The sequence below is a fragment of the Lactuca serriola genome, chromosome 5 (assembly GCF_051521515.1).
Source record: "Lactuca serriola cultivar US96UC23 chromosome 5, Lser_US96UC23_V15, whole genome shotgun sequence".
Taxonomy (NCBI): Eukaryota; Viridiplantae; Streptophyta; class Magnoliopsida; order Asterales; family Asteraceae; genus Lactuca; species Lactuca serriola.
This window is the reverse complement of record NC_136412.1, coordinates 29,832,663-29,845,606: the sequence shown is the minus strand read 5'-3', so window position 1 is coordinate 29,845,606 and position 12,944 is coordinate 29,832,663. Positions and strand designations below refer to the sequence as shown.

At 31.6% G+C, this 12,944-nt stretch overlaps 1 protein-coding gene across 1 annotated transcript in view; it reads right to left on the bottom strand.

The window, feature by feature from the left end:
- Window positions 1-2,688: 2,688 nt before the first annotated feature.
- LOC145049526 (uncharacterized) overlaps window positions 2,689-12,944 on the bottom strand; it is a 30,758-nt gene continuing 20,502 nt past the window's right edge. Inside the window, exon 2 of the mRNA XM_078997914.1 lies at window positions 2,689-3,168. Within this exon, the coding sequence (XP_078854040.1) occupies window positions 2,689-3,168 (480 nt within the window). The remainder of the gene's footprint in view (window positions 3,169-12,944) is intronic.

Genomic DNA, 12,944 nt, shown 5'->3' with positions numbered 1-12,944 from the left:
CATCTGAAGACCCCTTCATACCCGACACATCTTTCTTACTTGATTTTTCACCGCGTTTTCATAATTCTTCTTTGGATGGGGCAAATTTGGTGCAATCACTTCTTTGACATGTTTCATTACATGTGTATAATCATTACATGTGTATAATGATCAAACCATTATCGTTGATCTAACAATCAGACAATTTACTTTTTAATGATTCTTATTTGCGATGGATATGAACCGTGTCTTTGGTCTTTCTAACTGACGTTTGTCCGTTATTGATAGTTTAACACTATTCGGTCATCAAATCATCGACCATTTAGATTCTCTCAATCACAAAAGGTAACCAACAAAAATCTATAATTTTTTTTGCATGCCACCTAATTTTTGCAGATAGTCACAGTAAAAATCTAAAAATATTATAAAAAGAAAAATCATAGCCAACTAGATTTTCGTAATTTACCTCGAAAATTCTTAAAAAAATCAAAACATACAAAATAAAATTGTGACCGTTTGAATGATTTTTATTATTATTTTTGAAAATTGTTCCTAATATTAAATTGGTGCTAAAAAAAACCCCTTTGAGGGTTTTAATTATATTGTTTTCCGTGAAAAAAATAAACCTAGTAATTAATCAAATCAATTTGGGCTGTCAATCGTATCTAAATATATTTTATTTACTAGGTGTGTGACCCGTGTATTACACGAGTTTATTAAAAGGTCCAAAAGTAAAAGGCGTGAACAAAAAAAAGACTATTCATACAAGTTTTGGTAACCACAAGGATCATGTTCATAATAAAACAAGTAACAACTGAGTTTGTGACCTTTGGTAATCACATGGACCATTTATGTAATTTAATCTTAATTAATCTATACTCATAAAATTAGTTAATATGAATTCACAAATGGAAGTATTATCTACATTAATATAATTATACATTAATTAACATATTAATAGAATGAGTAATTCACAAATAGAAAGTTATTATGTACATTAATTAGTATATTAATAAAATTAATTAATATGAGATGACATTTAATAGGTGGAATTTATGACAAGTGAATATTAAATAATTCAAAAAATCTAGAAAATGACAAGTGTCAAAATAAATAAGAAGAGGACACGTGACAAAATCATTCTTATTTATTAGGGTAGATAACTTATTGTTTTATTATTAATAAATTTGTTTTCTTAATATAGATTAGTTATAAACAATATTTTTACCCTAAATATTTTTTATTATATTGGTTGAGTTATTAAATTTTATGACTAATATAATATACAATTCTTTTATTTATATTTTATGTTATAATAAAAATAAAAATTTAAAGTAAACATACACTCTAAAGCAAACATTTTTTTAAATCATACTTTGTTACTGTTTTGAGATTTTTTTAGTGTTATAATTTAATTTTATCTTCTTGTGTTATGTTGAGTAAAAAATGTTATAAAATATTTAAATTTAATAATATATACTTGTAGTTTGAACCGTAAATTACTATGAAATTTTTGCATAACTATATATTACGTCAAAAAATATTAATTTACATCATTATATATTATAAACAAACAAAACATCATAAAAAACAACATTACATCCGGACTAGTTTTTAAAGTGTAATCGTTTACGAATTCCGATTAGTCTATGTCTATGTATAACTCGAAACTTGTTTCAAATTAGCCAATAATTGTTTCAGATTAAATAACATATGTTTTTTTTCACGTTTCCAATTAGTATATAACCGTTTTCATATTAAATAACTTAAGTTGTAAAGAACGTTTCAGATTTCAATGAAGGAATTTTTTAAAAGCGGGTTTCGGATAAAGGAACAAGACTTTTAATTAACCAAAGCTAAAAACAAATCAGAAGGAAAAAAATTCGGATATCTTTTTTCATAAAGAGGGAGCCTATTTACAAAAATATTTCAGAAAAAATCGAAAAATATGTGTTTGTATGTGTTGGGGGGGGGGGGGGGGGGCTTGGGAATGGGTATGTGGGGGTATGGTGGGTTAGGGTGGGGTGTTAAGATAGGGATAGGTAGAGATGGATGAAGTGATAGTGGGTTTATGTTTATATTTTAGAAAAAAAAAATGATATTAAAAAAATATGGAAAACAATGATTATTGGTTTTTCAAAAATTTTAAACTTCTTTGTAATTTTAGAAAAAATAAAAAATTTATTTTCTGTGAAAATTTTAGAAAAATAGACGAACTAAACGTGTTTTCAAAATTCTCATTTTTTTGGAAAATTTTTCCAAAAAACGGCTCATTTTTTCGATAACTAAACGCAACCTTAAATTCCAAACCTTCAAATTTCAGTTTATCTGTCAAAACTAAAATCAATACTACACAAACCACAAACCAAATTGCCTCTTATTTTTGTGATTACCTTTCTGTTGTAGTTTTAACCATTAAACAAAATTATAATTAAGGATAGTTTTGTTAAAATTTGGTCATATTGATAGAACAAGAAAACTAAAATAAGAAAAGAAACAGATAGTCATGGATTTATCGATTTTCCCAAGAGGAAAATAACGCAAAGTTTGTGCTTCAGACATCTGGCAAGAAACAAGTAGTTGAACAGTAATTTGAAATAAAAAGTCTTGATTTGATTATTGTTTTTATTGTCTAGGCTCTCTGAAGGTTTATAAATTTATTCATAAACTCATAAACTCAAGCGACCTGATCTCATCATCGAATTGGCATCAAGCATCTGACCATGTAACTTTGGCCTCACCCCAGTCACTCTTAGGCACCCCGAGGGCCTTCCAAACAGCTTTAGATGCATCCACGATGTTATTAGGACATGGTGGTTGGTATCCATGCTCAGCATCACACCCTACAGTGGAGTCACACTCATCGACCACCTTAGCCTTTACACTCTTACCATTATAGTGTATATTGATAAACTTAGAACACCTTTTTCTGTTGTTGTACCACCCAGTGGACAATGCAACAATTAGCGTATTATCTGAGTGATACTTACCATCACATGCAGATGGTCCTCCACCATCCCCTCCTTTTTGAAAACTGTTTATCGTTAGTGTGGCTGTTGTATGTTTAGTGACAACGGGTGAGCATTTGTACGTGGTGTAAAACTTGCCTTCTTTGCAACAATCTGGATCGTTCACACATGTCCCATGAGGGGGTTTTTTACCTCTCAACTTTCCACTCGCCTTGCAAGACTGACCATCAATGCAAGATATAAACAAGGTAATGAATATTGAAAAGATAATGAGAATCGTAACTCTTGATACCTTCATTCTATATTTGTATGTTGATGACATGTTTGGTGTGAAGAAATTGTGTTCAAGGAAGCTAAATATATATAACAATGGAGTTTTGTCGTGTGCTCGAATTGTTTTTAGGGATTTTATGCATGTTCGGTTGAAATTACTATGTCAATGTAACAACTAGAGCTTTGTGACTATTTGTTTGTATCCTTCAAACAAAATCTTAGTTAAAACAATGTGTTTTAAGCGGAGAAGTTATAAACTTGATTCAGGGATCTATGTTGGCTTGAGTTTATTTTGTAAGTTTCTTGTTTTACACATTTAATAAAATGCTTGACTTGCTTGAAATTTTGTTTGTATCATAGGAACAAAAGGTCTCAATCAAAGAAAATATTTTCAAGACACAAATTTCGTCTTTGGATCTTATCTTATTTGAATTATTAATAAAATTCTAGAGCTACATTGTTATTTTCAATTAATTGTCGATGAATCCATAGAAAAAAATATATTAATATCATTTAGTTGGACATTTCTTATAACTTTTGAATTGTTCAGTTGTGCGATCACAACTTATTACTTTGAATACAACTTTAAAAGTTATCAACATCGATTCGATTTTACCCATCGAATGTATTTATTAAAATTCAAACATCGTTATTTTTTTTATTAAACATGGTGTATGTTCAAATTGTATCTTCTTCTTAATTATCAGGAAATAAGTAAATTACATTTTTGGTCATATAGTTTTTTAATTTGCAGTAAGTTATAAGTTTAGTCCCTATAGTTTTTAATATTTTGGGAATGGTGGTTTGTTTAATTGAAGGTGCTGATTTTTTGGTGCTCAGATGAGTGTTTTCTTCTTTCTATTGTGAAACTTCCAAAGAGTTCCACCAACACTATCTCAGCCGCCATCACAACCAATAATTCGAAATCGTTTTCTTTTGTTGAACAGATTGTGCTGCAGGTAATTAGGTGAACCTAAGCCCGAGCTAAAAGTGAGATTCTTTTAACAAATTTTGTTGTTTTTTCTTAAATATAATTGTTTGCCGGGTATTTTTGACCCGAAGTTGTACATTCTTTTCCTTGTAGATGCATATATTAAGCAATGTGTTGATGGTATCTATCTGAGTTGTATCGAAATATGGACAAGAGATTAATAAAAGGGTAATTTAAAATATTTCTATAACTACTTATATTTTCGGATATATATTGTTAAAACATATAACAACTTTAAAAAAATCAATAAAGCGTTATTTTGACATATGTTTACATTCCAAACATTTTGTTAGCTTTATACAAACCACTAAATTGATAAACTATAATAAATGTTCGGTTTTTTTTTAATTTTTAAATCTTTCAACTTGTTGATTATGAGCCCCCACTCTTAAGAGGCTGCACAAAGGAAGAATCCCATAATTCAATGAAAAAATCCTTTGAAAATGGAAATTGGCAACGTTTACTCAGGGGTTTTTTTTCCACATTGTTCTTGGTAATCTTCGTCTCATAAGTTAGATTTCTCTCTCCGGCACCACTGTGCTCCTACTCCATACGATGATTGAAGGTAAATAATTCATAATTTTCGTTGCTTGAAAGAGGAACCGAGGAGAGCGAATGATGAACATATTAGGAAAAAAGGACGTAAGTGAGCATTCCCTAATCGAAATGTTAATCTTAAATGAATCTATGGAAAAGAGCAATCACTTTACCTCACCAATTTGTTTATTATTTGAATTTTTATTTTTTATTTTTTTAGTACAAACTCACTTGGTAACTGATTATGTTTATCTTGCATTTTGGTAGGTGCCTCATGTAAGGACGTTTCATGGTAAAACCAAGTTCTGATAAAAAAAGGCATTTACTTCAAGTGAAAGGTTATGTAAAGGAAATTGTGTAGTCCGCTGGTTCATACTCTATTTCAAGTTTTGTAAGGTATTTTACTCTATTAACTTTAACTTTTTGGCATTATAATTACAATAAATAGCAAAGTACTTTCATGTAATTGTATATTTTAGCATCTAACTTTCATTTTCAAAATTTTCGGCTATTTGTAAGAACTAGCATCATAGCTTTGATGTTTTTTATTGTAATATTGTATCTTGAGTGGTTGAGTGTTGGTTGCGTGTTTATGGGAAAAAAAAACTTGTGTGGTGTTTGTGTGATTGGTAATACGTTTGAAATATGTTGCTATAACATGTAAAAATTAATGTATATTCACAAATTGTTAGCGAGGGAAAAGTATGTTGCTATTCTATGTATTTTTCGTCCTTTGTCCATATGCTTGATAACATGTCATCCTATTTTGATCTCATACTTTCGGCTAATTACAAAATATATCAAGGTACTTTCTGTTAATTGTTAATGTTAGCATCTTACTTTTATTTTTTGTTTTGTTCGGTCAACTGCAAGAAATAACTACATGCCAATTATTTGATCAAGTTAATTGCCAATTGTATGATCTTGACCGGATTGCTTATGTATGAAAACATTGAATTGATTTTTTCTCCTTGTCATTCAAAATTTACTTGTTTGTGAAAAGGGATGAGCTACAAAGTTAATTGAAACAAGTCTTCCAAAAATATATTGCTAAAACGACTTTTTATATTTCTTTAATACATAACTGCATGTATAACCAAAATTGAAATTTGTTTCTGATTTTTTTATGTTCTTCGATTAATCGTATTACTGTTATCATTTTTACTCATTTTGATATAAGTAAAATTCAACTATCAAATTCATTCATCTTGATAAAAATAATGCAACTAAAATAAATTATTTTATGTGGCAACATATAAATTCATTTTAGTGTGTTTTACTCTATTAAATAATTAACGTATTAATTATACTATTAAGTTAAAATTATATTTAAGATGTTATTTACTTATTTTTTTAGTGGGTTTTACTCTATCTCAATGGATATATTGAGACATCCAAAACTTCAGATACCTTCCGTTAAACTTTATTGGCATGTAGACTACGATTATGAATAGAGTTAGGCAAAATAACTGGTTCATGATCTGAAATGGTTTGAAATCCGAAAGCGATTCAAAAATGAAACTTGTTCGGTTTAAAAACTAATCGCCCCATGAAACTAATTTCCAAAATTATTCTCACGCGTCGCTTAGCGCGGGTAAACGGTTATTATATATATATATATATATATATATATATATATATATATATATATATATATATATATATATATAGAGTAACAAGTGGTATTCATTGGCATATCACACTCACTAATTGGTGAAAATTTATAATTCAAATAATAAGTAGGGTAAACACCCTCGCTTGTGGCATGCTATACGAAGACCCCTTCATACTTGATGCATCTTTCTTACTTGATTTTTCACTGCGTTTTCATAATTCTTCTTTGGATGAGGCAAACTTGTGGAATATCTTCTATGACATGTTTCATTTCATGAGCATAATGTGACATCCCCAATTTCACGACAAGAAAAGACCGACTTGTTTATGCTTTGTTTTTTAAAATCAGAGTAATCTTTTAAAGAAAACAGTTGTGGAATTTGTTCCCAAAACAAAATATGATAAGAATTTATCAAAACATTTCTTTAAAGAAATGTATTTTCATTATATAACAAAATCTCGAGATGTCATGTTCAATACAGACTAAAAGCTTAAACAGAACAAAAATAGACCTTACAACAGTTATTCATAACTACTGGTTTATTATCCAAAATCTCCCGTTATGTCAGCCAACTTATTCTCTCGTACCATAACCTGTAATACAAAGAAAACTGAGAGGTCAGGCTTGGGAGCCTGGTGAGCATATAGGGTTTTCAACCCACAATAATATAATTATTATATTCAATTATCAAACAATCAATCCAATTACCCACCCCCATTATCTCCATTTATTTCTTAAAGATTTATCTTAAGAACCGATTACCCTTTTCCCATTCATTCCAAAGGATTGCCCTAAGGAACTGACACAAAGTCTAGTGCTGCCAAGGTTCGTAGATTACCTCTGGTGAACACGCAGTTCACAATAATTAATGAACACCTAGTTCAAGAACACCTAATGAACACTTAGTTCCAATATTACCCAATGAACACCTAGTTCACAAACACTTAATGAACACTTAGTTCAAATATCCCTGATGAACACTAAGTTCAAATATCTAATGACACTTAGTTCGAATATCCCTGGTGAACCCAATCACCTAAGGAACATAGAGTACAAAAGCTCTTAGTTCAAACAATGTGATAATAAAGTATATCTCGATCCTGCAAAACCACTAATATTATAAACACATATAAATCATATTTCTAAAACAATATATCTCATCCCGTCGATCCCCACATACTGACCCTATACAATGATCTTACGAGATCTAGCCTAAGAAATCGATATGAACCACAAACTGACGAAGCTGCTTCAGAAATTCCCTGGCAGCAAACGAGGTCAGTAAAGACATCAAATGAGGGGAATGGAATAAGTTTCACCACGAACCTTCGTTCGTAAAAGAAAGAACCACAAGACATGTTAAGTCAGGGGTAGTTATCTAGATAACAATGCCTAGACGTGGTCTGAATATCGTGAGGTTGAGAGAAACGCGAATGGGAATAGTGTCAGTGATAGTCTCACTGCACACACCCTATATATATACAAAAAATTTCATTTCCTCCCCCTCACCTTTTTAATAATTAAAACTGGTGCCCCATACTCACATTTTTCTCAAAAACAAACCATTTTGAGGATTAAAATGACTAAAAATTTATTATTCCTAAAGATTTTTTAAAAAATAAAAACTAAAAGTAAACTTATTAATAAAAATAAAAAATAAAAATAAAAATAAAAATAATAATAATAATAATAAAAATAAAATAAAAATAGAATAGACTAAAATAAAAAAAAAATGGAAATACTATAAAGAATTAAATTTTAATTTTAATCCTATATAAATTGTTTTAACCTATTGAGATTAGGGATCAAAGTTGTTAAACAATTGTTGTTCATTTATCAGTTCCTTCTCTTACATGAATAAATCTGGTCGATCGCCGGTATTGTGGTCCACTTAAACACGAAAAATTTTATGACAAATTTGGACATGTTATAAGTGACAAGACAGATTGACCCTAAGTTACTAGATAAAATATCTTAAGGACCATTCAACTGACGACGACCAGTGATATTGTTATCCACCTAAAGTGAGCAGCGGGATCTATAGACAATCTTTGAGTGTTTAATTTTTAATTGTACTAGAACATGTTTCTCGTTTCCTGATATGCCCCAGTAATCAAAGACTTCCAGAGTACTCCTTACATCGGGTGAGCAGACCATCATTAGGAGAGAAGATAGATTCATATTATTATCACTTATAGTTCTAGAGGGATTGAGAAGTAGAAGGTTGTATATGCTGTGTACCAGGTTGGATTGTTAGTCACGCAAAGGAGACAACATATGACTAACAGATAAGAGGAATTATATATATATATATATATATATATATATATATATATATATATATATAATATGCAGAGAAATAGAGTTGCATATGTTACAGTCCAGGTCGGATCTCTTCCAATCACGCAAAGGAGGCAACATATGACTAATAGTAAGAAAGAAAGAAAATGATTTTCTAAAGACCTAATTCATCGGAATTTACTAGTCGCTCCATCAATACCGGAATTAAGGACAAAATCCACACATCGAGAAAGAGTTAAACCACGGTTCCAGATACGAGTTCAATTAATGTGACGAGTAGATTCCCATATATATATCTCCCTGCTCAACCTATCCAAGTGTCGTATTGTCAGACTAAATGGAACTATCTAGGTCAAGATTTATCAAGTCTCTAGATTCCTTAAGTTCATCTGCACCTAGTCAAGTCCGTTTAATTCTTCGTGCCTACCAGCGCATCAAATACAGAGCCTAGACAATCTAGTTTTGGTACTTTACACAGACTCAGATTGCCCTTTATCACTTGATAATATCACTTCCCAAACCAACACAGATATATATGTAATTTTTCTTTATTTTTTTTAATTTTTTTTTATTTTCTAATGTTTTTGGATTTTTCTATTTTTTTTTAATGTTTTTGGATTTTCTAAATTTTTCTCCCCCTAAATTTGTGCATAAAATAAAAATAATAATAATAAATGAGCAAATTTATCCTAAACTAAACACCAAAAAAATTAATCCTCAAAACGGATCATTTTTAGAAAATTATGGATCCAAATCAATGATCAATTAAGGCAAACAATCAAACAGAGTGTAAAAGGAGTAGAAGAAGAATTAATCCAAGCATGCACACATCTATTACGAATAAATGTCAGGTACACCTTGGGAAAACACACACATACGTCACTGACGTCTCTATTCAACTGACATAGACACACTCTATTTATAGGACCACCAGCCGCACACGCGTGTATGGCCGCACACACTCGCTAACATACTACAACCAACATAGCAAACCCCAAGACCCTACCAAGACCTATACAAGATGAATGCCTAGCTCAAACCACAAAATTGTGACCTAACAATCTCCCCCTTGGTTTAAGCTAGCATGGACTCAGGTCTTCTTCGATCAAAAGCACGTCATACTAATACAGATAGATGCCTAGCCTAAACCAACAAATTTTGACCTAACAGTAATAGTCTCCCCTTTGGTTTGTGGCTAGCATAGACTCAGTCTTTCTAATCAGCATCACCAAGGTGTGTATGTATCGCTTCCTGAATTGCAGAAGATCCTTAGCATCAAACAAGACAAATAATGCAATCGCTATCTTGAAACTTGATCATTGCAGTGGCGGAAGGCTCTTCGACTGTGGTCTTTGTTGGATTAATGTCTAAGTCCATAACTATAATTGGTAAGACTTGACCCGACCCGGCATGGTCCATTTGGGTTGCATGGCATCATGCACTTGGATAGACTATAATGAGAGAAATAAGACACTTATGGTTATTAATATATTATAAGTTCTAGTATATTAATAATAAGAATAATAAGATTATTTAATTAGTATTGATCAAGAATTAATCTAGGATTAATTAAGTGATCAAAAGAAGACTAATTAAATATATGGGTTGATTGTGTAAATCATCCATACTTGTATAGTGGGCTAATGCTCCATGGATAATCAAGTTGGGCTAAAACCCATAGGATGGTCCATGGATGCTCCATGGTGTATTTGAACCCATGGATCCAAGGAAAATGGAAAGTCATGACAATTAGGGTTTACCCTAATTGTAACACTATATAAAGATCTTATTCTTGACAAAATCGGCGACTAGTATCATCTAGAGAGGGCTAGCCGATTTTCATGAAGTGTATAATTCTCTCAAGTTATTCCAAGTGTATTTGGTGTTGTGTGAACCATTTGAGGTGTCACACTTGGGGCACTAGGCACTCAAGCTTCATGAAGACTTTCTACATCAAAGAGGTATGTATTCTATCTTGTTACACTCATTGTTTTGTATGCTAGATTAGGATAATACCTTGGAAGTTCTTATTTGCATGTATAATAGAGAAAACATATATCCAAGGTATTTAGGGTTGCATGTACACTTAGGAGTGTTAGAATGCTCAAAACCCAACAATGGTATCAGAGCCTAGGCTTGCTGTCTCTTATACTTGATGCAAATTGCTGAAAAATGCTGAAAAACTTGATTTTCTGGCTTTCTGGCACTGGACTCGCCGAGTCCACTGATGAACTCGTCGAGTCCATGAGTAAAATCATCCTACTCATCGAGTAGGTTCATGCACTCGATGAGTAGGAGCCCCAAACAGCATATTTTTTAGTTTTTTTTTGGCTAGAAATGGACTAGGAACATTACCCTAAGCTGTTTTTGAACTTATAAACTTGTTTTTGATGTGGTAATGTTCATGTTAATCCAATTTCAAAGATAATTGTCAATAGATTCATGTTTTGAATTAGTTTAGTGTTTAGGCTAATTACATGAAAAAGTTTGATTTAAATTATCTTGTTCTTATGAGTTACTTAGATTCATAGAAAGTTTTGTGAAATTATTGGTTTCAATCTAAATTAATCTAAGAGTTGATTCTAAAATGTGTTTTTGTAACTTGTCCTCAAGTTATATGAAAAGTCACATTTAAGTTTCATAAAACTCATAATAGTTAGCAAAGGTTACAAAAATGAAGAGTTTTGTCCTTAAGTTATGGAGGTTCAAGAGTCACTTCATTAAGTAATAAAATATGTAACCTTAATTAATTCCATAAGTTATAAAATAAAGAAAAGTTAATTTTTTTATTAGTTTAAAGTCTTCCATAACTTGTCCTCAAGTTATGGAACTTGAAGAGTTTTTGGATTAAAACTACTTTAAACACATAAGTTATGGAATTAATTAGTTTTGAATAGTTTCAAAACTTGCCCTCAAGTTTTGGAATTTGAAAAGTTTTCACTTATGAATACTTTAATTCCAAGTTAGCCCTTAGAATTTTAAAGAGGTAAAATTCAACCCTTATACTTTATAATATTATAAGTTAATAATATATATATTTATAAGAGTAAAGTCAGTCTTACCGCTAGTACGCCTCATTCACGAAGCCGGTCTATAAGGTGGGTATAAGGTTGTTGCCTATAAAATGGCAACTTAATGGGTGTCCACTCTCACCCACCGCTTGCTTGACTGGTGGAGGGTCGTTAGCCGAACGGGTTTGACAAGACTATAATCCTCCCTTCATTAAAAGTATTAATGATAAATACTAAGTAACTAAACTCTTAATAATACCCAATCTTAGTTACTTAGGAAAATGTGAATAAGGTGCTAATCCATGAAATTACACTTTGCACTTTGTTTAAGTCGGTTAGTGGAGCGTGTGTGGTTTACCGGCACACTAACTCGTATTTAACAAGGTAGGCAAAGGGTAACTTAATGTTTATCATAGTATCGATGGAGCGTGTGTGGTTAACCGACACATCGATTGAGGGGTAAACACTTAAGGGTACCAAGTAATTTGCATGGTTACTTCACACCTTGTTTTGTGATCCTCGACATCCCAGTCACAAAACCTGAAGGGCACACTCGAGATTGAAACATGCCATTGAACGGTTCAATGAATCTCAAAAGATCTAGGAGTTTCAAAAACCAATTAAAACCTAATAATACATTTCGTTTATCTTGGTGGAAATTGGTGAATCGTCATTCACCTACCTTAAAATATTTTATAGCTCGGATTACGGCATACCTCTTCTAAGTTATAAAATAGTTTGTTGGGTCCTAGCCTTAATATTTCATATTGGGTGTCATATTAAGGACTTAAGATCAACTATCTTGAATAACTCCCAAAAGATGTCTGGTTTAGACATTTATGATCTTCCCAAATCTCTTGAAACAAGCTTTCCTAAATGAAGATGATGTCCCATGGAAATCATACTTCATTCACCTCCTCCAATTATTCTCCCCAACCTACAAGTTCTTGAAAAGTTTAAGGTCACTCAAGCCCAATTGGCAAGGCAAGGTCTAGGTGTGGTCACTTCTTGGAGATGTAGTCACATATTGACAAGCCGGAAGAGTTGGGTGTCAAAGTCTTGAGAAAGTTGGTGGTTCAATCACTTTCTAAGTCACATAGTGAGTTCCTTTGGGACACCTATGAAACAGACTATGACAAGACCCTTAATGGTCTTATCTATTTGTTAAGATCAACTTCCTTAAAACTTGATGGACATTGACAGTAGTGACACAGGAAATCCAGGAAAGCATTCTCTTCCCAATGGAAAGGGATTGGCCATAGTCAACT